Below are 26,328 nucleotides of genomic sequence, written 5' to 3'. Positions count from 1 at the left end.
GCAAACCAAGAACTGGGCATAGTGGTGCATGCCTTTAATCCCAGCACTTGGGAGGCTCTCCCAAGAAAGGTAGGAGGATCACCATAAATTCAAGACCAGCCTAAGACTACATATGAATTATAGGACAGCCTGGGATAGAGTGAGACATTACCGCAAAAAAACATAAACGGGCTGGAGAGATGGCTTAGCAGATAAGGTATTTACCTGCAAAGCCAAACAATCCCAGTTCACTTCTCCAGAACCCACATAAGCCAGATGCACAAGGGGGAGCATGTGTTTGAAGTTTGTTTGCAGTGGCTGGTGGTCCTGATGTGCCCATTCTCTCTCCCCCTCTTTCTCTCTCAAATAAATAAAATAAAATAAAATCTTTTTTTAAAAAAAGGGGCTGGTGGCTTAGTGGTTAAAGCGTTTGCCTACAAAGCCAAAGGATCTCAGTTCAAGTCTTCAGGACCCACATAAGCCAGATACACAAGGGGGCGCACACATCTGGAGTTCATTTGCAATGGTTGGAGGCACTGGCGTGCCTATTCTCTCCCTGCCTCTTAAACAAATAAATTAATTAAATATACTTAAGAAAAGCAAGGGGTTAGAGGTTAACAGCACTTGCTTGCAAAGCCTGCCAGCCTGGGTTCAATTCTCCAGTGCCTGGGCAACACAGCAAAACAAATCATGGAAATGTTCTAAATTGGTAAGGAGCCGGATGTGGTAGCTCATATCTTTAATCCCAGTTGAGCTAGGAAGATCACTGTGAGTTGAAGGCTGGCCTGGGGTACAGAGTGAGTTCCCGGTCAGCCTAGACTAGAATAAGAGCCTGTCTCACAAAAGAGGGGGTAGGGAATCAAGCCTTTTAGGTGTTTAAAGAAAGGGAACTAGCTCCAGACCAATCTCTGAAATATTACATACATCACCTGGTACTGATATGGGAAGCTAAATAATATAGAACTGGTATCGAAGTCTGAGCAGAGAATCAGGAACAAAGATTACATTATGTCAGCACGGCCCAGAAGAATCTCTTACAAAGCCAAGACCCTATTTCTTGGTGACTCAGAGCTTATATATCTCATCTTAGACTACTCTCATTATTAAGTTTCAGAGCTTAGAGTCCCAGCTTACTGCCAGAGACCTTAGGTATGTGAGAGGCAAGTTTTACAGGAACAAAAAAATGGTTAGCAGACAGATGCCTGTAGCTGGGCTACCAAGATTAAAAAAAAGAAAAACATGCAGGGCTGGAGCTATGGCTTAGCAGTTAAGGCACTTGTCTGCAAAGCCTAAGGACCCAGGTTTAATTCCCCAGTACCCACATAAGCTAGGTACATGGTATCACATGCAACTGAAGTTTGTTTGCAATGGCTGGAGGCCCTGGAGCACCAATTCACAACTGTTCCCCCCACCACCTCTTTCGTTCTCCCAATTAAAAATAATATTTTTTAAAAGAAAAAGAATGCCAGGCTTGGTGCCACACACCTTTAATCCTAGTACTCAGGAGGCAGAGGTAGGATTGCCATGAGTTAGAGGCCAGCTTGAGACCACATAGTGAATTCTAGGTCAGCCTGGGCTAGAATGAGACCCTACCTTGAAAAAGAATGGAATTTCAAATGGGAAAGTGTGGGGGTGGGGAGGGAGGGAATTACCATGGGATATATTTTATAATCATGGAAAATGTTAATAAAAATTTTAAAAAAAAGAAACACAGATGGATTTACAGCACAGGATAGAAGCTGCAATACAGATCATAGCCTTGAAACAATACAAAAGCTACAGTGTTAGGATTAACTAGCATAAAAAACCATGAGGGCTAGAAAGATGACATAGTGGTTAAAGTGCTTGCCTGCAAACCCAAAGAACCCAGGTTCAATTCCCTAGGACCCATGTAAACCAGATGCACAAGATAGTACATTTGTCTGGACTTCATTTGCAACAGCTGGAGTCCCTGGAGTAGTGCCCGATCTCTCTGCCTACCCCCTTCTAATAAGCAAATAAAAATAAAAATATTTTACCAAAAAAAAAAAGGTTCTGGGGCATTGTGGCGCATGCCTTTAATCCCAGCTCAGGAGGCTGAGGTAGAAGGATTGCTGTGAGCTCAAGGCTACCCTGAGACTACACAGTTAATTTCAGGTCAGCCTGGACCACAGTGAGACCCTACCTCAAAAAAACAAACAAACAAACAAACAAAAAAGACTACAGAGTATGGGATACAGCCAATATAAAAGTCTATACAGGCTGGGCATGGTGGTTCATGCCTTTAGCCCTGGTACTTGGGAGGCACAAGTAGGAGGATTGCCGTGAATTCTAAGCTACCCTGAGACTACATAGTGAATTCCCCGTCACCCTGGGCTAGAACAAGACCCTATCTCAAAGAACCAAACTAAAAAAAAATAAAAGTCTATATAGTACAGGACATAACTTTGGGGCAGGGGCCCAAAATCTCCTTATCCCCAATTTCCATCTCAGTATCTTTTATTCAGAAAGAGCCAAGTATATACAAACACAGTATTAAAAAAAAAAAAAAAGCCACCTGGGATATAAGAAGAAACTATAACTTTGAATAAAGTACATTTCTTAGCTATAAATAGGAGAAAAAAATCAGTTTTATTAATATTTAGCAAATGGGTTCTACATCAGCATCCTCACGGTAGACTCATCACTGCCTGTATTGATGGCTGAGAGTATAGTTCAGTGGTAGAATATTTGCTTACTATGCATGAGACATTGGGACTAATCCCTAAAACTAAGAAAGAGAAAGGAGAGGGAAGAAAGAAAAAAAAAAAGAAGGACTGGAGAGATGACACAGAGTTAATGGTGCTTGCCTGCAAAGCCTACATACAAACCTGAGTTCTATTCTCCAGCACCCATGTAAAGCCAGATACACAAGGTGGTGCATGCCTTTAAAACCAGCACTCAGGAAGCAGAGGTAGGAGGATTGCTATGAATTGGAGACCATTTAGAGACTACACAGTGAATTCCAGGTCAGCCCAGGCTAGAGCAAGACCCCACCTCACAAAACAACAAAAGTGGTGGGGGCGGGAGGGGGCTGGAGAAATGGCTTAGCCATCAAGGCACTTCCCTACAAAGCCTAAGGACTCATGTTCAACTCTTAAGGTCCCATGTAAGCCAGGCGCACAATTATGATGCAAGGTTATACATGCATAGAAGATGGTGCACAGGTCTGGAGTTTGATTATAGTGGCTGGAGGCCTTGGCATGCCTATTATCTCCTCTCATTAAAAAAAAAAGAAGAAGAAGAAGAAGAAAGGAGAGGGGGAGGAGAGGGGAGCGACAGAAAGTAGAGGGGAGTGAAAAAGTTTCCAAAACAGGGAAATGTAAGTTGACAGAGGCTTTGACATGATTAGGAAGTATAAATTAATTCAGATTTGTACATAAGTTATAGAGTGGTCCAAAAGCCCACCCCACAAAATGGAGGCAACTATGTTTTCCACTGTGTACACTACAGAGCACAGATCCAATAAATATACCATGGAAGAAAGTACTTGCAGCCAAAGTCTAGGGCAAAAGATTTGAAAGTCTATGTGAAAGGTTCTCATACTTTTTGGTGCCCTTTATACTCTTCTTAAGGACTGATAACAACCCCAAGTGAGGGTTCTATCTGTCAATATATACTGCATTCAAAGAAAACACCACCAAATAAAAAAAAAAGAAAGAAAAGAAAACCAATAAATTGTAAAAATAAGCATTTCTTTCAAATTAACAATAAACCCATTATGTATTATTATGACGTGTTTTCATTTGTTTCTGCATTCTATCTGTTCGGATCCATGGTCTCTGGAAAAATCCCATTCTCTACCAATGAAGAGAATGAAAAAAAGAAAATGGCTGGGCATGGTGGCACACGCCTTTAATCCCTGTGCTCAGGAGGCAGAGGTAGGAGGATCACCTTGAGTTTGAGGTCACCCTGAGACTACACAATGAATTCCAGGTCAGCCTGGGCTAGAATGAGACCTTACCTTGAAAATAAATAAATAAATAAATAAAATAAATGTATTAATAGTATTAAGAGTACAAAAATAGGTGCTGGAGAGATGGCTTAGCAATTAAAGGTACCTGTCTGCAAAGCCTCTCACCACAAGCACCTAAAGCTGGATGCAAAGTGGTGCATATGTCTGGCACTTACTTGCAAAGGCAAGAGATCCTGACAAGCCCATACACACATAAAAACATCCACAAATAAATTTTTTAAAAAATTTTTTTTGGGGGACAGGGTCTCACTCTAGCCCACAATGACCTGGAATTCACTATGGAATCTCAGGGTGGCCTCGAACTCATGGTGATCTTCCTACCTCTGCCTCTCAAATGCTGGGATTAAAAGCGTGAGCCACCATGCCCGGCTTAAAAAAGATTTTTTTAAAGTTTTTTGGGGTTAGGGGAGGAGGTTAAGCACTTGCCTATGATGCCTAAGGACCCCAGTTTGAGGCTCAATTCCCCAGGACCCATGTTAGCCAGATGCAAAAAGGGGCACACTTGTCTGGAGTTCATTTGCAGTGGCTAGAAGCCCTGGCGCGCCCACTCTCCCCTCTCTCTCTCTCTTTCTCTCTCTATCTCTCTGCCTGTCTCCTTCTTTGCTGGCCACCAATATGTTTTTATCCTCCTTCTCAGGGCTAAATCCATCAGCATTGTGGCCTTTCTCATTCCTCTTACTCTGATCTTCTCTAGGTTATGATTAGACTTTGCAATTGCTCTTTTCTTCTAGATCTGCATAATGTACTCTTCTTAGTATAAAGATTCTACTCTGCTTCTGTTCTTCCATACTTCACCTTCAGGGACTGCCTATTCAAAAAAGAAGCTCAAATATGTTGTATTCAGCTTCAACAAATTGTATAAAACAGTCATTCTATCAAAGCTATTGTATTCTCAGCATTAAAGATTTAACAGGATGTATGCATGCCTGAGAAGTTCCTTTGTTCCTTCCTTCCTTTTTATCCCTTCTTTCTTTCTTTCCAAGCAGAAAGAGAGAGAAAGAGACAGAGGGAGGGAAGGAAGAGAGAAAATAAATATGAGACTAGGTGTGCCAGCACTTTAGTCACTGTAAATGAATTCCAGATGCATGCACAACTTTGTGCATCTGGCTTTACATTAGTACTGGGGAATCAAACTGGGGTCATTAGGCTTTGCACACAAGTGCCCTAACATCTGAGCCATCTCGTGAAAAGCTTCTAATCTCAAAAGACAGCCTCAGCCTGGGGAGATGGCTTAGCAGTTACGGTGTTTGCCTGAGAAGCCTAAAGACCCCAGTTTGATTCTCCAGGACCCACATAAGCCAGATGTACAAGAAGGCACATGTATGGTTCAGTTCTCCAGGACTCACATAAACCAAATGTACTGAAAACTTAAAACAGGGGTAGTCATGAGCCCTAGGAGTATAATGTCTGCTGTTATATGGCTAAATGTATATTCTATGCTTATTAAACTGCCCAGTAAGACTTCTCTTAATGTTTATGCCCTTATATTAATGCTACTCTCACTTTTGGTAGAGAATCTTCTCTTTTCAGATGTCAGTGACCTTGGGATGATTCAGAAGGCAACATGGTGCTGGAAAAAAGTGACAGGAGTGCTCAGCACTGAAATATCTCTATCACACCTCCCAATGCTCAGGGGCTATTGTGGAAGAGGTGGCGGAAAGAATTTAAGAGTCAAAGAAAGGGTACGACTCCTTACAACGTGCTCCTCCAGACACAAAATGGCCTGGATATCCATGACCTCACAGTGCCTGACAGTACCTACACAAGACCATCATAATAGGAAGAAAAGATGATGACCTCAAAATAAAAGAGAGACTGATTGAGAGGGGGAGGGGATATGATGGAGAATGGAGTTTCAAAGGGGAAGGTGGGGGAAGGGAGAGCAATACCATGGGATATTGTTTATAAACATGGAAGTTGTTAATAAAAAAATTGAAAAAAAGCCAGGCGTGGTGGCGCACACCTTTAATCCCAGCACTCCGGAGACAGAGGTAGGAGGATTGCCATGAGTTCAAGGCCACCCTGAGATGACAGAGTTAATTCCAGGTCAGCCTGAACCAGAGTTGAGACCCTACCTCAAAAAACAAACAACAACAACAACAAAAAAAAATAACTGAAAAAAGACAGCCTCTTCAGCAAACGGTGTTAGGAAAACTGGATATCTATCTGTAGAAGGATGAAAATAAACCCTTCTCTTTCTCCATGCACAAGAATTAAGTCCAAATGGATCAAAGACCTTAAAATCAGACCTGAAACTCTAAAATGGCTAGAGGGAAAAGTAGGGGAAACCTTCAACATATTGGTCTTGGCAAAGACTTTCTGAACATAACCCCAATTGCTCAGGCAATAAAACCACAGATTAACCACTAGGACCTCATGAAATAATAAACCTTCTGTACAGCAAAAGATAGTATGAATACAGCAAAGAGGCAACCTACAGAATGTGAGAAAAATCTTTGCAGCTATACATGTGATAAAGGATTAATATCTAGGATATGCAAAGAACACAAAAAATTAAATAACAAGAAATCAAACAATCCAATTAAAAAATGGGCTATGGAACTAAATAGAGAGTTCTCAAAAGAATTACAGATGACATATAAACATCTAAAAAAAAGTTCTACATCTCTAGTCATCAGGGAAATGCAAATTAAAACTACACTGAGATCCCATCTCACTCCTGTCAGATTGGCCACCATCATGAAAACAAATGAGCATAAATGCTGGCAAGGATGCAGAAAAAGAGGAACCCTTCTACATTGTTGGTGGGAATGCAATCTGGTCCAGCCATTATGGAAATCAGTGTGGAGATTCCTGAGATAGCTAAAAATAGATCTACCATCTGACCCAGCTACACCACTCCTAGGCATACATCCTAAGGACTCATCTCACTACTTTAGAGATACTTGCTCAACCATGTTTACTGCCACTCTATTCACAATAGCTGGGAAATAGAACCAGCCTAGATGTTCCACAACTGATGAGTGGATAATGAAGATGTGGCACATTTACACAATGGAATTCTACTCAGTGGTAAAGAAAAATGAAGTTATGAAATTTTCAGGAAAATGGATGGACCTGGAAAGGATTATACTAAGTGAGATAACCCAGGCCAAACATCGCATGTTCTCTCTCACATGTGGATCCTAGCTACAAATGATTGGACTTCTTTGTGAATAGGAAGAAAACTCAGTAGCAGAGGCCAGTAAGCTAGAAAGGAGATATAAAGGGAAAAGAAAAGAAGGGAAGGAGAGGACATAATAGGTTGGTATTGTATATATGTAAGTAGAAGAACAGATTAATGGGGGTGAAAAGGCTAAGTGAGGTCAGGGGAAGAGATTGAGTAAAGGAAAGATGGAGGGAGTGCTAAGCAAAATCTGAGAGGATATAAATATATCATATGAAAACCTACTTTTTTGGACAATGGAACACTCAGGAGCCATAGATTGTTACTAGAAAATTTTTAGTGCCAGGAATGGGATACGTTCCAGTGAGTTGTTGGCCAGGGAGGTCCCTGATGCCACCAAAATATTAGACCATTGCCGAGGCCCTTGGTTTCCCACCAGGAATAGATAGTAAGACCCTACTGCTGAAGATTCCTCATACTTGGGCTACAAGGTCACTGAGAAATCATGCTGGAACTGAGCTGAAAAACTCCTCCATGTAAACCAGCTGACCAAAAGCTGGAAAAAAGCCATGCTTCATGCAGCTCAATGAGAGAGACAGAAAACACCAGTGAAGATACTCCGCAGTGGACACTGCAAGCCTTACATCTGGCCAGCCAGGCCAAATGAGCCAACTGATGCAATAGTGGCAAGTCTCTTATGGGGGAAACCGCTCCATAGGAAGGAATACATACCTGATATTGAAAACCTACAACAGGGGTAGTCATGAGCCCTAAGGGTGTAGCATCTACTGCTGTCTGGCTAAAAGTATATACTATGCTTATCAAACTGCCCACTAAGCACTTCTCTTAATGTTCATACTCATATATTTGTTTTTTGTTTTTTGGGGTTTTTTTTTGGTTTTTCGAGGTAAGGTTTCACTCTAGCTCAGGCTGATCTGTATTCTCAGGGTGGCCTCGAACTCATGGCAACCCTCCTACCTCTGCCTCCCGAGTGCTGGGATTAAAGGCGTGCACCACCACGCCCGGCCATACTCATATATTAATGCTACTCTCACTTTTGGTTACAGAACCTTCTCTTTTCAGATGGTAGTGACCTTGGGATGACTCAGAAGGCATCATGGTGCTGAGAAGAAGTGACAGAAGAGTACTCAGCACTGAAATATCTCTATCATACCATCCATGGCTCAGGGTCCATTGCGGAAGAGGTGGTGGAAAGAATGTAAGAGCTGAAGGAAGGGTAGGACTCCTTACAACGTGCTTCTCCAGATACAAAATGGCCTATATCCATGACCTCACGGTGCCTGACACTACCTACACAAGACCATCATAATAGGAAGAAAAGATCATAACATCAAAATAATAGAAAGACTGATTGAGAAGGGGAGGGGATATGATGGACAGTGGAGTTTCAAAGGGGAAAGTGGGGGGAGGGAGGGGATTACCACAGGATATTAATTACAATTATGGAAGTTGTCAATAAAATAAAATTTTAAGAATAAAAAAATAAAAATAAGAGACAAGTTTGGACTGGAGAGATGGCTTAGCGGTTAATGTGTTTGCCTGCAAAGCCAAAGGATCCCAGTTCAACTCTCCAGGACCCACGTAAGCTAGATGCACAAGGAAGCACATGTGTCTTGAGTTCGTGTGCAGTGGCTGGAGGCCCTGGCATGCCCATTCTCTCTCTCTCTAACAAAATAAATAAATAAATAAATAAATAAATAAATAAATAAATAAATATTTTAAAAAGAAAAAAATTTCTAATCCCTCTTTCACCTAAACTGGATTGACTCAACCACCAAATTAATCTTGGCCTAAACCTGGTGCTTAGAGAGTTTGGAAGTGAGAAACTGAAGTCACCAAGAGAAACTATGAAGCACCGTTGTAGTACCTCGGGAGCTACAGGCTGGAAAAGACTACCCAACTCATTCCCAGAGTTGTAGGTGGGCCACGGGTGGGAGACAGAAGGGATATAAAGACAAGGAGGTCTTCTAGGTGCGAGAACTTACATGAGAGAAGTGTATCTGCCACATGCACTGTAGAGTTCTGGGAAATTCTACTTTGTTACTCTGATGCTAGAAGCAAAGTGGGAAATTACAAAATAGGGATAAAGAGCTTGTGCATGAAAAAGGCTCTCGTCTACAGACATATCACCCACTCTAAATGATCTCCTCTTATTTGGGAAGCTAAGCAGGGTTGGGCCTGATTAGTACTTGGATGGGAGAAGGGCTCCCCAATGGCCTTAAGGTAAGAGATCCCACAATCACCCCTGGGAAAAGTTTATCTTCTACTTCCTGGCCAAAAGAGCCTAACACCCTGACGCTGAAAGGTATTAAAATATCCATAAACATAAGAAAAAGCAAACAAACACCAAATCCCTGGGGGGAACATAGCAGGAAGAATGGTGCATTAATCTATTCAAACTGCTTAATGAAATACCAGATTTGGTAACTTTAACAATGAAAAAAAAAAATTTTGACATCTTTTCTGTTTTTTTCTTTTTTTAGCAGGGTCTCACTCAAACCCAGGCTGATCTGGAATTCACTATGTAGTCCTAGGTTGGCCTTGAACTCAGTGATCCTCCTACTTCCTGGCTCCTGAGTGCTGGGATTAGAGGCATGTGCCACCAAGCCCAGCTTTTTGTTTTTGTTTTTGTTTTTGACAGTTTTACAGTTCAATTTCTCTCTTCAAATAAATGAAAACTTTTTTAAAGCCCAAAAGAAAGCCGGGCATGATAGTGCATGCCTTTCATCCCAACACTTGGGAGGAAGAGCTGGGGAGATGGCTCAGTGGTAAAAGTTACTTTCATGTTTGCAACACCTGACAACCTGGGTTCAATTCTCCAGTACACATGTAAAGCCAGATGCATATGTCAAGAGAGGCCATTCTGTCTCTCTTCTCGCAAATCCATAAATAAAAAATATCTTTTAAAAAGATAAAGGGGGCCGGGCGTGGTGGCGCACGCCTTTAATCCCAGCACTCGGGAGGCAGAGGTAGGAGGATTGCCGGGAGTTCGAGGCCACCCTGAGACTCCATAGTGAATTCCAGGTCAGCCTGGGCTAGAGTGAGACCCTATCTCGAAAAAAAATAAATAAATAAAAAATAAAAAAAAACAAAAAGGTAAAGGGGACGAGCCGGGCATGGTGGCACACACCTTTAATACCAGCACTTAGGAGGTAGAGGTAGGTAGATTGCCTGGAGTTTGAGGCCACCCTGAGAATATATCGTGAATTCCAGGTCAGCTTGAGCTAGAGTGAGACCCTACTTCAAAAAAGATGAATAAATAAAAAGATAAAGGGGGGGCTAGAGTGATTGCTTAGCAGTTAAGGCACCTGCCTGTGAAGCCTAAGGACCCAGGTTCAATTCTCCAGGACCCACATAAGCCAGATGCACAAGATGTCACAAGCATCTCAAGTTCATTTGATAAAGGCCCTAGCACATCCATTCTCTACCTGCCTCTTTCTCTCAAATAAATAATTTTTTAAAAGCTTCTTTCAGCTGGATGTGGTAGCACATGCCTTTAATCCCTGCACTTGGAAGTCTGATGTAGGAGGATTATTGTGAGCTCAAGGCCAGCCAGGGCTACAGTGAGACCCATTTCATTCATAAACAAACAAACACACACATGCAAATAAATAAATAAATAAATGCTTCTTTCAGTTATGTTATTGTAGTCATTGAGCAAGTATCTACTAATGTGTATCAGGTGCCAAACACTGTATTAAATACTACATTTACCCTTACAGAGTAGAGGGAAAAGACAAAGCCAAAGACCTACATAAGGAAATTCCCAGGATCTTTAAGGAGTCTTATTTCTGAGGAATCCTAGAAGTGGTCCCACACAGAAAGAAGAGTGAAGAGTACTGCAGGCAGAAGGACAGCAAATGCAAAGACCTAAACAAAAGAACTGTGTCATAGCAGCAAAAAGGCTTTGCACTACACAAGAAAATGAGGAGGGAGTAAATTCTGTGATCTCAATGTGAACTCATGTTCTTCTGATAAGAAATACAGCAGAGGAAAAAGCCAAGAAGGCCTGTGCCTTCCTGCTCAACCTAGCAAACACGGGCAATCAGAAGTCCTCAGAGAAGTAAGGAAACTTATGGGATAAATCTATAAATACAATTACTAAATTGCAACACCATGCACTTCTATACAGAAGTGAATACATGAAGTTCAAGATACTTTTATTGAACTTTCCACTGAAAAATAACAAAACACTTTATTCTTCAAGGTAGATTATTCACTCAGCATATTTACATTTGCAATGATGGGAAAGCAAAAGAACTCCCACATAGTTAACATGTCACATTCCTAAAAAAAAGTTTCAGTTAGCAATAGTACAAGCATCAGGACAGAAGCAGCACAAGTATTTACCTCTCTGCCTGTAAGGATGTGTCTTGCCAATTTCACTTTTGCAAAGTTCCCCTTGCCGATTGTTTTCAACAGTCTGTAGTTTCCAATGTGAGGTTGTTCATCTGCGCAGGAAGCTATTGAGTTTCTACACCTAGCTCCAGAGCGCCCGGTTCGAGAGGTAACTTCTTGCCTCCCATCTCCATGTGAAGTATGCTACAATGTAACGTACACAAAGATAAGGAAATGAGAGAACATGCAGTGCTTGCCAAGTTTTAAGAGTTTCTAGTTGAAGAAACAAAACATTAAGACTTTCAATTTAATACTTAAAGTGTCCAACACTTCAAAGGAACTGAACCACAGAACACAAATTTACGAGGAAAACAAGAAACTGAGAAGAAACATCATGTCAAGTGTTGCAGTTCAAAAAAGCTATTTAGAAAGAATTGAGTCAGTTCCCAACTTAGGAGTTTTCAACTTTATCATGTAATACATTTAGTAGAAACAGGATTTCAAATTTTTCAAATGTCCTGGGCTATTGATAATAGAACACACCCCGTCAGCTATGGTAGGGACTCTAGGGTGCACTGTATGGCTAGCACTATTCTGGATTCAGGTATTCAGTAAATTACAAGATACCTTTTTTTCCCTTTCTTTTTGTTTTTTTGAGGTAGGGTCTCACTGTAGCCCAGGCTGACCTGGAATTCACTAGTTTTAGGCTGGCTTCAAACACTCAGTGATCCTCCTGCCTCAGCCTCCCAAGTTTGTACAAAATGGCTTTATTTAGTAAGTGATTTTTTTTTTTCTCAAAACTATAGGTTAGTGTAAGCATCCTGAGTACATAAGGTAGGCTAATCTAAATATTGATATTGACATTTGTGTAGATAATGGGTATGACTAGGGGCATTTTTTAGCTAAAGGCAACTGAGGAGCAACTGTATTATTTAAGTATATAGTTATCACACAAAATAGGACTACATTCCACACTCAGACAACTTAACTTTCCTATATGCTATCCACTACAGAACACATCTGAATCTCACCTCTGTCTGGGAAGGAGCAGAATGCTAATGTCACCACTCATGGATGGATGAGGATATGGCCACATAAGTGATTAGTAAAAAATTCTAAGACAATCTCCTGCAAACAAACACTCCATTTCATTGTCTGTTTTACACATTAATTCCATTTCGAGGCTATATTTAGAAGATCTACAGACTGCAAACCATTATACAACCAAAAGACACAAAATATTCCTTAGACATACATGTAAAATATCTTTTAGAGCTGGGCATGGTGGCACACACCTTAAATCCCAGCACTCAGGAGGCAGAGGTAGGAGGACACCATGAGTTCAAGGCCACCCTGAGACTACATAGTGTCCAAGTCAGCCTGAGCTAGAGTGAGGACCCTACCTGGGAACCCCCCCCCCAAAATTGTATGTATACACACACACAACTTTTAGGTTAATTTTTTGTTTATTTTTATTTATTAGAGAGTGACAGACGGAGAAAGAGCCAGGTGGAGAGAGAATGGGCACGCCAGGACCACCAGCCACTGCAAACAAACTCCAGGTGCATGTGCCACCTATTGTATCTAGCTTATGTGGGTCCAGGAGAATTGAGCCTTGAACTGGGGTCCTTAGGTTTCATAGACAAGCGTTTAACCGCTAAGCCATCTCTCCAGCCCACCTTTTAGATTTTGTTTAAAAAATGGCCCCCCAAAATACTGTGCCTTTTAAAAAGCTAGGCATAAAAAAATAAAATAAAATAAAAAGTAGGGCATGATGGCACATGCCTTTAATTCCAGCACACCGGAGGCAGAGGTAGGAGGATTACCATAATTTTTTTTTTTTTTTTTTGAGGTAGGGTCTCACTCTAGCCCAGGCTGACCTGGAATTCACTATGGAGACTCAGGGCGGCCTCAAACTCACGGTGATCCTCCTACCTCTGCCTCCTGAGTACTGGGATTAAAGGCATGCGCCACCACGCCTGGCTTGATTACCATAATAAATTTGAGGCCACCCTGAGATTACGCAGTGAATTTCAGGTCAGCCTGCGCTAGAGTGAAATCCTGCCTCATAAACCCAAGAGAAAGACAGACAGACAGAGATAATGAATTGTGCCTTTGTATTTATGGAGCAGAGAATCAACCTGAAATTTCAGACTACCTACTTTGGTACTATCCACATAAGAAGACAGGAGATACCAGGTTTACAATTTATTAATTTATATGTTTCACCTCTTTCTGAACAAAGACATGTGCCCACATATCTTTGCCTTTGATTTGAGGGTTTTTTCCAAATATATATATATATGTAATCTTCAGGATGGCCTCCAACTCACCAGTGATCCTTTCAAGTGCTGGGATAAAGGCATGCCTGCCACCACACTCAGCCCCCAAACACTGTTTCTAATTTAAAATAACAAGCCAGGGGCTGGATAGATGGCTTACCGGCCAAGGCATGTGCCTGTGAAGACAAAGGTCTCAGGTTCGACTCTCAAGGATCCACATAAGCCAGATGCACAAGGTGGTGCATGTGTCTGGAGTTTACCTGCAGTGGCTGAAGGCCCTGAAGCACACACACTCTCTCTGTGTCTACCTTTTATCTCTCTGAACTAAGTAAAACTAAATTTAATTGAATTTTTTAGAAGGGGGGACTGGAGAGACGGCTTAGCGGCTAAGCGCTTGCCTAAGAAGCCTAAGGATCCTGGTTCAAGGGTCAATTCCCCAGAACCCACATTAGCCAGATGCACAAGGGGTGCATGCGTCTGGAGTTCCATTTGCAGTGGCTGGAGGCCCTGGCGTGCCCATTCTCTCTCTCTGTCTGTCTGCCTGCCTGTCTGTCTCTGTGTGTGTGTCTCTCTCTCTCTGCCTCTTTCTCTGTCACTTTCAAATAAATAAATAAAAATAAACAAAAAAAAATTTTTTAAAGGCATCTCCTTAACAAATGGGCATGTTTTCCAAATGTTTAAAAAAAAAAATCTGGGCTGGAGAGATGGCTTAGTGGTTAAGCACTTGCCTGTGAAGCCTAAGGACCCCGGTTCCAGGCTCGATTCCCCAGGACCCACGTTAGCCAGATACACAAGAGGGCGCACATGTCTGGAGTTCGTTTGCAGTGGCTGGAAGCCCTGGCGCGCCCATTCGGTCTCTCTCTGTCTGCCTTTTTCTCTGGGTCTGTCGTTCTCAAATAAATAAATTAAAAAAATGAACAAAAAAAATTTTTTAAAAATCTTCCCCAGGAATGATGGTGCATGCCTTTAATTCCAGCACCCTGGGGGCAGAGGTAGGAAGACTGCTGTGAGTTCAAGGCCACCCTGAGAATACATAGTGAATTGCAGATCAGCCTGGGCTAGAGTGAGACCTTGCCTCAAAAAAAAAAAAAAAAAAAAAAAATCAGGCGTGGTGGCGTACGCCTTTAATCCCAGCACTCAGGAGGCAGAGATAGGAGGATTGCTGTGAGTTCCAGGCCACCTTGAGACTACAGAGTGAATTCCAGGTCAGCCTGGGATACAGTGAGACCCTACCTCGGAAAACCAAAAAAAAAAAAAAAAAAAAAAAAAAAATCTACAATGCCAAATTGTGACAACAAGCAGCCATCTTCCAACTCTTAGGAGATTCACAAAGTCAAATTTCATTTTTTTAAATATTTCATTTATTGTTTATTTGCAAGCAGTGGGGGTAGGGTGCACAAGGTAATGGGGAAGCTAACCTAGGTCTTTAGGTTTCATAGGCAAACACCTTAATTTCTAAGCTTATCTCTCCAGTCCCACTTTAAATAAATAAATAAATATATATATATATATATATATTTACATATATATATTTATGTATGTGTGTGTGTGTGTGTGTGTGTATATATATATATATACATACATACATACATACACACACATACAATTTATTTGCAAGCAGAGAGAGACTGTATATTTTATTTTTTTTAGTATTTATTTTTGAGAGAACAAGAGAGGGGAAGATACAGAAAAAGAGAGAGAGAGAGAGAATGGGCACACCAGGACCTCTAATCACTGCAAAGGAACTCCAGACATATGTGCCACCCTGTGCACTGGCTTACGTGGGTATTGAGGAAATCAAACCTGGGTCCTTACGCTTCACAGGCAAGTGCCTTAACAGCTAACCCATCTCTCCAGCCCCAATTTAAATTATTTATTTTAAAAATTTATTTATGCATGTGTGCATGTGTTTTGGGGGTCTCCTGCCACTGAAAATGAATGCCACATGTAAGCCACTTTATGAACATGTCTCTGGCTTTATTTTTACTTTTGCTGTGGAACTGAACCTTGGCCAGCAAGTTTTATGAACAGGTGCTTTTAACCACTGAGCCATCTCTACAACCCTGTCTCAAAAGAAAAAAAATAGTGACAAATCATACTTTTCAGAAACTAGAAAACAAAAGAAAATATCTTTTATATATACAAGGATAAATTCCTAGCCAGTTATGAAGATAATGGAAATTTTGATTATTACTAATCAAGGCCCAGTACTGATAGCACCTCTGGAAGTGGGAGTGAAGGTAAAGCAGAAAGAAGAATGTGACAATCTATTAAATAACACATCCCCTAGATCCTCCTCTTCTACCATGGCAAAACAACAGAAACAGAAACCCTGGAGGTTCCCTAGAAAGGGCAAAAATGTGCATTTAGACTCAAGAAGTTTAAGATCAGCCTAGACAACACAGTGAGACACCACTACATAGAAACGGGAGAGGAGGAGAAAGAAGGGGACAGAAGACAAGATGAAGGTTTTATGTGCCTGAGGACACAAGGCCCAAGTGAGGGCTGGAGAGATGGCTTAGCGGTTAAGCGCTTGCCTGTGAAGCCTAAGGACCCCGGTTCGAGGCTTGGTTCCCCAGGTCCCACGTTAGCCAGATGCACAAGGGGGCGCACGTGTCTGGAATTCGTTTGCAGAGGCTGGAAGCCCTGGCGCGCCCATTCTCTCTCTCTCTCCCTCTGTCTTTCTCCCTGTGTCTGTCGCTCTCAAATAAATAAATAAAATTAAAAAAAAAAACTTTAAAAAAAAAAAAAAAACAAGGCCCAAGTGAGAACAAGGATACTGAGATGGCTAAGCAGTTAAAGGCACTTGCTTGCAACACCTGCCAACCCAGATTTGATTCCCCAGTACCCACACATCAAGCCAGGTGCATAAAGAGGCACATGCATCGAGTTCATTTGCAGTGGGAACAGGCCCTGATGCTCCCTCCGCCATCCCTTACTTGTGAATAAACTAAAAAACAAGCAGAAGGAAGGAAGGGAGGGAGTGAGGGAGCGAGCTGGGCATGGTAGTACACACAGAGGTAGGAGGATCACTGTGAGTTCGAGGCCACCCCAAGGCTACAAAGTGAATTCCAGGTCAGCCTGGGCTAAAGTGAGACCCTACCTCCAAAAGCGGGGGGGGGGGGGGGGGGGGGCGGCTAGCCAGACACCTTTCCTCTTGCCCTTTTTGGTGTCATTCTAAGAGAAAAGTTTATCAGTCTAGAATTCTATATGCAGTTGAAATACCAATCCAGTGAGAGGACAGAATAACAATGTTTTCAAACACTTAAGGATTTAAAAACTGCCTTCCAGCAGCTTTTTCAGGAAATCACTAATGAACTACTCCAGTTAAGACCTGAGAATGAACCCTGAAAGAGGAAGGAAGGGAGCTGGGCGTGGTGGCGCATGCCTTTAACCCCAGCACTCAGGAGGCAGGTGGTAGGCTGTGAGTTCGAGGCCACCCTGAGACTACATAGTGAATTCCAGGTCAGCCTGAGCTACAGCCAGACCCAACCTCGAGAAAAGAAAAGAAAAAAGAGAAAGGAAGGAGGTGAAGTAAACAGAATCCAACAAAAAAAGGCATAAAGGATACTTAGGGAAAGCAGTGACAGGAGATCCCAAGATTGCTGTACCGCATGCCTAGCCAACACAGCAGCCTAGACAGGTGTTAAATAAGATGTCGCCAGAGTCAGGAAAGTCTAAGCAAACAAGCAAGCAAACACAGTAACTCCAGGGAGGGCAGAAATAAGTGCAAAGAAAGAAGAATTATCATGGCAAGTATACAGGTCAGCTGTGAAAGCACCACACTGACCATAACAGTATGCACCCTAGGCAATGATCTAAACAATGGCAACTATGGAGAGAAAAGGGGAGCTGAAAGACAAGGGGAGACAAAGCCCTCATCTTCCTTAGCAGAACAGCAATAGAAAATGCCTAAATCTGAGGCTGGAGAAACGGCTCAGCAGTTAAGGCACTTGCCTGCAGAGTCTAATGACTCAGATTCAATTCCTCAGTACCAAAGCCAGATGCACGAAGCAGTGCATACATCTAGAGTATATTTGCAATGGCTGAAGAACCTGGTGTGCCCATTCTTTCTGTTTCCACTCTACCTCTCTCTGCTTGCAAATAAATAAACTGAAATTAAAAGAAAATGCTAAGCCGGGTGCGCATGCCTTTAATTCCACCACTCGGGAGGCAGAGGTAGGAGGATCGCCTTGAGTCCAAGGCCACCCTGAGACTCCATAGTGAATTCCAGGTCAGCCTGGGCTAGAGTAAGACGCTACCTAGAAAAACCAAAAAATAAAAAAAGAAGAAGAAGAAAGAGAGAGAAAATGCTAAAATCTGGGCTGAGAGATGGCTCAGCGGTTAAAGGTAAAGCCTGTGAGCCCTGGCTTGATCACCCATTCTTTTTTTTTTTTAATTTTTAGTAACATTTTCCATGATTATAAAACAATATCCCATGGTAATTCTCTCCCTCCCCCCCCCACACTTTCCCCTTTGAAATTCCATTCTCCATCATATTACCTCCCCAACTCAATCACTGTACTTACATATATACAATATCAACCTATTAAGTACCCTCCTCCCTTCCTTTTTCTTCCCTTTATGTCTCCTTTTTAACTTACTGGCCTCTGCTACTAAGTATTTTCATTCCCACACAGAAGCTCACTCATCTGTAGCTAGGATCCACATATGAGAGAGAACATGTGGCACTTGGCTTTTTGGGCCTGGGTTACCTCACTTAGTATAATCCTTTCCAGGTCCATCCATTTTTCCGCAAATTTCATAACTTCATCTTTCTTTACTGCTGAGTAGAACTCCATTGTATAAATGTGCCACATCTTCATTATCCACTCATCAGTTGAGGGACATCTAGGCTGGTTCCATTTCCCAGCTATTATAAATTGAGCAGCAATAAACATGGTTGAGCACCTACTTCTAAGGAAATGAGGTGATTCCTTCGGATATATGCCTAGGAGTGCTATAGCTGGGTCATATGGTAGATCAATCTCTAGCTGTTTTAGGAACCTCCACACTGATTTCCACAATGGCTGGACCAGACTGCATTCCCACCAGCAGTGTAGAAGGGTTCCTCTTTTTCCACATCCCTGCCAACATTTATGATCATTTGTTTTCATGATAGTGGCCAATCTGACAGGAGTGAGATGGAATCTCAACGTAGTTTTAATCTGCATTTCCCTGATGACTAGTGACGTAGAACATCTTTTTAGATGCTTATATGCCATTCATATTTCTTCCTTTGAGAATGCTCTATTTAACGCCAAAGCCCCCCTTTTTCTTTTTTTTTTTTTTTTTTTTTTTTGGTTTTTCGAGGTAGGGTCTCACTCTGGTCCAGGCTGACCTGGAATTAACTCTGTAGTCTCAGGGTGGCCTTGAACTCATGGCAATCCTCCTACCTCTGCCTCCTGAGTGCTGGGATTAAAGGCGTGCGCCACCACGCCCGGCCAAAGCCCATTTTTTGATTGGCTTGTTTGCTTCCTTATTATTTAACTTTTTGAGTTCATTGTATATCCTAGATATTAATCCTCTATCAGATATATAGCTGGCAAAGACTTTTTCCCATTCTGTAGGTTGCCTCTTTGCTTTTTTCACCGTGTCCTTTGCAGTGCAAAACCTTTGTAATTTCATGAGGTCCCAGTGATTAATCTGTGGTGTTATTGCCTGAGCAATAGGGGTTGTATTCAGAAAGTCTTTGCCAAGACCAATCTGTTGAAGGGTTTTCCCTACTTTTTCCTCTAGCAGTTTCAGAGTTTCAGGTCTGATGTTAAGGTCTTTAATCCATTTGGACTTAATTCTTGTGCATGGAGAGAGAGAAGAATCTATTTTCATCCTTCTGCAGAAATATATCCAGTTTTCCCAACTCCATTTGCTGAAGAGGCTGTCTTTTCTCCAATGAGTATTTTTGGCATTTTTATCGAATATCAGGTGGCTATAGCTACCTGGACTTACATCTGGGTCCTCTATTCTGTTCCACTGATCTACATGTCTGTTTTTGGATCACCCATTCTTTATCTCCCTCTTTTTCTCTTAAATAAATAAAGCATTTTAAGCAATAGTTACTTTTAGCTTGTCATAATCTCTTTTTTTCAGTCATTTTTATTTGTTTTAAAAAATTTTATTTATTTGAGAGAGAAAGGCAGAGAGAGAAAGAATGATCAGGAGTGCCAGGGCCTCAAACAAACAAATCCCAGACACATATGCCACCTTGTACATCTGGCTTATGTGGATCCTGGGGAATAGAACCTGAATCCATTTGCTTTGCAGGCAAGTGCCTTAGCCGTCAAGCCATCTCTCCAGACCCTTTTTATTTCTTTTTTTGAGGCAGGGTCTCAATCAACCCCAGGGTGACCTGGAACTCACATAAGCATCTGGAGTTCATTTGCAATGGCTAGAGGCCCTGGTGCACCTATTCATTCTTTTTCTTTCTCTGTCCCCTTTCCTCTTTCTCTTAAAAAAAAAAAAAAAGAAAAGAAAAGAAAAGAAAAGAAAAGAAAAGAAAAGAAAAAGAAAAAGAAAAAAAAGAAAAGAAAAGAAAGAAAAAGAAAAAATAAATAAAACTAAAACTCTCCAGGTGTAGTGGTGCACACCTTTAATCCCAGCACTGGGGATGTAGAGATAGGAGGATTGTCATGAGTTCAAAGCCACCCTGAGACTACATAGTGAATTCCAGGTCAGCCGGGGCTAAAGTTAGACCCTACCTCAAAAAAAATAAAAAAATAAAAAAAGTTAAACCAGGGCTGGAGATGGCTTAGCAGTTAAGGCGCATGCCTGCGAAGTATAAGGACCCTGGTTCGACTCTCCAGGTCCCATGTAAACCAGGTGCCCCCTGTTTGCAGTGGCTAGAGGCCCTGGTGTGCCCATTCTCTCTCTCTCTCTCTCTCTCTCTCTCTCTCTCTCTCTAATAAATTAATTAGTAATTTAAAATGTTAAACCAGCCAGGCATGGTGGCACACGCCTTCAATCTCAGCACTCTGGAGGCAGAGGTAGAAGGATCACTGTGAGTTCTAGGCCACCCTGAGACTACATAGTGAATTCCAGGTCAGCCTGGACTACAGTGAGACCCTACCTTGAAAAATTGAAAAAAAAATAAATAAATAAACCAAGGGCTAGAGAGATGGCTTAGTGGTTAAGGCACTTGCCTGCAAAGCCTAAGGACCCAAGGCCCGATCTCTAAGTCCCATATAAAACAGATGCACAAAGTGGTGCATGCGTCTGGAGTTTGTGTGCAGTGGCTAGAGGCCCTGGAGCGCCCATTCTCTCCACTCACTCTCTCTCTCTCCCTCCCTCCTTCCCTCTGTCTGTCTCTAATAAATAAATAAAATATAAAACAACTTTAAAAATGTTAAACCATTCCAAGGTTAAGATAACCTGCTATAGGGAAATGACTTTTGTTACTTTCCCCCCAAACCTCATCCTATTGTTGCTGGTGGTGGTGATGAAACCACTCTCTCTTGCACAGAGAAATTTACCAAGTCATCTGTCATTCCTCCTCCAACTCCCCTCACTTCTAGCCTTTAATTCCCCTCCCCCCCAGGTAGGGTCTCACTGTAGCTCAGGCTGACCTGGAACTCACTTGTGTAGTCTCAGGGTGGCCTCGAACTCAGTGATCCTCCAACCTCTGCCTCCTGAATGCTGGGATTAAAGGCGTGTGTCACCACACCCATCTCCCCTCACTTCTAAATCATCCTTAATTTCTCAAATATGTCACTTCTCCATTTCTACCATCACAGCACTCATGGGAAGAGCTCATCATCAGCACCCTTCTCCCACTATGATCTCTTCACCTTACACACAGAAACCAGGAAACAAGACTTTTGCTATCTTAAGTATGCAAATCTAAGCCAATGACACCATGACTGAAGGCAATGTGTTATCTTCACCTTTTTCACTAACCTGTCCCTTTCCTTCCCAAAAGCTTCATCAGTCACCTCCTACTCAAGTACTTGGCAGTACACAGGACTTAGCAAACAACAGGTGTTAAACAGCTAAATAAATACACAGCCAAGCAGATTTTTCTAGCAGTATTGATTTTTTAATTATTTTTATTATTTATTTGCAAGCAGAGACATACAGACAGACAACAGACACACCAGGGCTTCTTGCCATTACAAACAAACTCCAAATGCATGCACCACTTTGTGCATCTGCCTTTATGAAAATACTAGAGAATCAAATATTGGCCAGCAGGCTTTCCAAGTAGGCACCTTTAAACACTGCGCCATCTTCCCAGTCCTAGAGCATTAATTTTACATAGTTGAGTACTTAGCCCTAATAAAACCAAAAAAAGAGTTGTGGACTGTGGACATAGCTCAGTGGTAAAGTGCTTGCCAAATGCATGTGAGGCCCTGGGTTCTATTCTCAGCACCATAAAGCAAAGTTTTCAATATTAAATCAAAGTCTTTAGATTATTCACTTTTTACACCAGAATATACTTTATCCAAAATAACACTACAAAAGCAACCTTAAGGTGGAATTAACATTCACAGAAACCCTACCATAAAGTTTAAAGTAAGCAATTTATAGGTGTTATTTTCTTTAATCACAACAAGGGGTAGATAATCTTACTTTCTGATAAATAAAAGATTATGTACAGCCTAAATCTGTAACTCAAATCTCAACTTCTCTTCTGTACTGGTGTTAACTTTGCTCCACATCTTGTCAGCAAAATCTTAAGTGTTTTCAGCCTTTCCCTCAACCAGTCTCAGGTGTCCATCTTCCTTCCTCTCTCACCTCTAGGCCCAGACTCCTTCCAACAAGCCACCTTTTATTCTCTATTTTCTATTTTTAATTAATTAATTTATTTGCAAGCAAAGAGAGAGACAATGGGTGTGCCAGGGCATAGTACTACTGCAAACAAACTCCAGATGCATGTGCCATTTTGTGCATCTGGCTTTACATGGGTACTAGGTAATCACACTAGGGTCTGTTAGGCTTTGCAGGCAAGTGCCTTAACCACTGAGCCATCTCCCCAACCACCACCATCCCACTCTTTATGAAAGTGATCGAAGGGGCTGGAAAGATGGCTTAGTGGTTAAAAAGTGCTTGCAAAGCCTTATAACCTGTGTTCAATTCCCCAGGACCCATAAAAAGCCAGATACGCAAAGTGGAACATACACCTGAAATTCATTTGCAGTGATTAGAGGCACTGGTATACCCATTCATGTTCATGCATTCACTCACCCTCCCTCCCTCCCTCTCTTGTGTGCACGCACTTTCTGTGCTTGCAAATAAATAAAATGTATATTGGTGGGGGGCTGGAGAGATAGCTTAGTGGTTAAGGCGCTTGCCTGCAAAGACAAAGACAAAGCCAGATGCACAAGGTGGCGCATGCCTGTGGAGTTTGTTTACAGTGGCTGGATAAACCTGGCGCACCCATTCTCTCTCTCCTTCTCTCTGCCTCTTTACCTCTTTCAAATAAAGAAATAAAAATTTAAATATATATATATATATATATATATATATATATATGGCTGGAGAGATTGGTCAGTCTTAAAGGTCCTTTGCTTGCAAAGCCTGAAAGCCAAGGTTCAAGTCCTCATTATCTATGTAAATGTCAAATGCACAAAGTAATGCATGCATCTAGAGTAGTTTGCAGAGGCAGGGGGTATGGCATGGCCATATACACTCTCCATCTTTCTATCTGTCCCTCTCTCGAATAAATAAGTTTTTATAAAGAAATAGAAGGCTGGGGAAATTGCTTAGTGGTTAAGGTACTTGCCTGCGAAGCCCAAGGAGTCAGGTTCAACTTCCCAGAATCCATGTAAGCCAGATACACAAGGTGGTGTATGCACCTGGAGTTCATTTGCAGTGGCTACATACAGGCCCTGACATGCCTATTCTCGGTCATATTCATCCTTTCTCTCTCTCTGCAAATAAATATATATATATTTTAAAGTAGAGCCTAGCATAGTGCCACACCTTTAATCCCAGCACTCAGGAAGCAGAGGTAGGAGGATCCCTATGAGCTCAAGACCAGCCTGGAACTAGAGTGAGTTACAGGTCAGCCTGCACTAGAGACCAGCCTGAACTAGAGACCCTACCTCAGGGGGAAAAAAAGAAAAATTTTAAAAGCTTTCTTTAAACCATCTTTCCCTTTGTAGTGCACATGAATGTCATGCTAGATACTCAAGAACATCAAAAATGCTGAAAAAGAACAAAGGCAAACACCAGGTCCTCAGTAGACCATGATTCAAAGTCATTGTCTGGTTTTCCCATAACGTAAGGGTTACATTGATGAGTTTGAAAGAAATGATGCTCACAAAGCTGGGAAAATTTTGAAGCTCACAGGCAGGCTAAGCAAGTGTAGAGTGATCAGCCCCAGATGTGATGTGGAGCTCAAAGGTTTATATGCTCTAGTCCCATCAGTTTGGTTTCATTATACTGACAACCTAAGCTGGCATCATGGACCATGAAGAAGCAAGACAAAAACACACAAGAGGGAAAATCCCAGAATTATTTTTCTAGGGATGTAAAACATACACATAAATAAAATGTCTCAATGGAAAAAAAACTTTAAACATTTATTTATCTATATTTTATTTATTTGAGACAGAGAGAGGGAGGGAGAGAGAGAAAGTGAGAATGGGTGCACCAGGGCCTCCAGCCACTGCAAAAGAACTCCAGACGCATGCGTCTCCTTGTGCATCTGGCTCACGTGGAACCTGGAGAATCGAACCTGGGTCCTTAGGCTTCAAAGGCATGCGCCTTAACCGCTCAACCATCTCTCCAGCCCCCAGAAAAAAAAATTTTAAATAGCTGGAGAGATAGATGCCTTAGTGGTTAAGGCTTGCAAAGCCTAAGGACCCCAGTTCAATTCTCTACTACCCATGTAAGCCAGATGCACAAGGGAGCGCATGCATCTGGAGTTTGTTTGCAGTGGCTGGAGGCCCTGGTGCACCCATTCTCTCTATCTGCCTCCTTCCCACCCCCTCTTCCTTTCAAAATAAATAAATAAATACTTTTTTTAAAAAGCCAGGCATTGTAGCTCTCCTATTTAATCCCAGCACTATGGGAGAGTAAGGTAGGAAGATCTTAGTGAGTTTTGAGGCCAGCCAGGAACTACATAGTAAGTTCTAAATCAGCCTAGACTAGAGTAGACCCTGCATCAGGGGAAAAGAAAAAGGAAGGAGAAGTGAGACATGGTGGTGCACTGCCTGAAATCCCATCACTAGGGAGGGTAAGGCAGGAGTATCATGAGTTTAAGGCCAGCTTTAGCTAGACAGTGGGTTTGAAGCCAAGCCTGAGGAGAGATGGAGGGAAGATGAGGGGAGGAAAGGTAATTTCACTGGAGGGAAAAGGGAAAGAGGAAATCTCACTGGAAAACAGGGCACGAGGACAAAGATGGGACGACCCGTAAGTAGACTACTGCTACCAATGACAACTAAGTTTTTTGTATTACTGTGTATTTTATTTTTTAAATTATTATTTTTTATTTATTTGAGAGCGACAGACAGAGAGAAAGAGGCAGAGAGAGAGAGAGAGAGAGAGAGAGAGAGAGAGAGAGAGAGAGAATGGACGCGCCAGGGCCACCAGCCACTGCAAACGAACTCCAGACACGTGTGCCCCCTTGTGCATCTGGCTAATGTGGGTCCTAGGGAATCGAACCTTGAACTGGGGTCCTTAGGCTTCACAGGCAAGCGCTTAACCACTAAGCCATCTCTCCAGCCCCTACTGTGTATTTTATTAAGTCACTCAGTAATTCAACAAATATTTATTTATTGGTCATCTATGATAAACAAATGATTTGTTCAAATATTTGAAATAGTATCAATAAGAATGATTCAGTGGCCAGGCGTGGTAGAACATGACTTTAGTCCAAGAATTTTTTTTAATTTTATTTATTTATTTGCAATCAGAGAAAGACAGACAGACAGACAGGGAGAGAGAATGGGCATGCCAGGGCCTCCAGCCACTGCAAACGAACTCCAGATGCGTGTGCTCCTTGTGCATCTGGCTTATGTGGATCTTGGGGAAATCAAACCTGGGTCCTTTGGCTTCAACAGGCAAATGCCTTAACTGCTAAGCCACTTCTCCAGCCCTAGTCCCAGAATTTGGAAGGCAGAGGTAGGAGGATCACTGTGAGTTTGAGGCCACCCTGAGACTATATAGTGAATTCCAGGTCAGCCTGGGCTAGTGAGACCTTACATCAAAAAAAAAAAAAAAATTAAATTAAAAAATCCGGGTGTGGTGGTGGATGCCTTTAATCCCAGCACTCGGGAGGTAGAGGTAGGAGGATCACTGTGAGTTCGAGGCCACCCTGAGACTCTGTAGTGAATTCCAGGTCACCCTGGGGCTAGAGTGAAACCCTATCTTGAAAAACCTAAAAGAAAAAAAAAAAGCATGATAGAATGATTCTGTGATAAAAACTTAGATCAAGCCCAGCATGGTGGTGTATGCCTTTAATCCCAGCTATCAGGAGCAGAGGTAAGAGGATCATTGTGAGTTCCAGACTAGCCTGAGACTACACAGCCTGGGCTAGAGTGAGACCCTACCTTGGGGAGGGGGGACTTACATCAGTGTTGGGGGATGGAAAAAACCATGGGTAATCAAACTAAGCATCACTGAGCAAGATGAGAAGGTAAGGCATT

General features: G+C 42.0%; 1 protein-coding gene across 8 annotated transcripts in view; it reads right to left on the bottom strand.

The window, feature by feature from the left end:
* Mark3 (microtubule affinity regulating kinase 3) overlaps positions 1-26,328 on the bottom strand; it is a 116,496-nt gene that overhangs the window by 78,734 nt on the left and 11,434 nt on the right. For all 8 annotated transcript variants that reach the window (XM_045154286.1, XM_045154288.1, XM_045154287.1 and 5 more), the window contains exon 2: positions 11,472-11,663. In XM_045154286.1, coding sequence (XP_045010221.1) covers positions 11,472-11,663 — 192 coding nt within the window. The remainder of the gene's footprint in view (positions 1-11,471; positions 11,664-26,328) is intronic.

The sequence above is a fragment of the Jaculus jaculus genome, chromosome 7, assembly GCF_020740685.1.
Source record: "Jaculus jaculus isolate mJacJac1 chromosome 7, mJacJac1.mat.Y.cur, whole genome shotgun sequence".
Classification (NCBI taxonomy): Eukaryota; Metazoa; Chordata; class Mammalia; order Rodentia; family Dipodidae; genus Jaculus; species Jaculus jaculus.
This window is presented reverse-complemented; position numbering and strand designations above follow the sequence as displayed.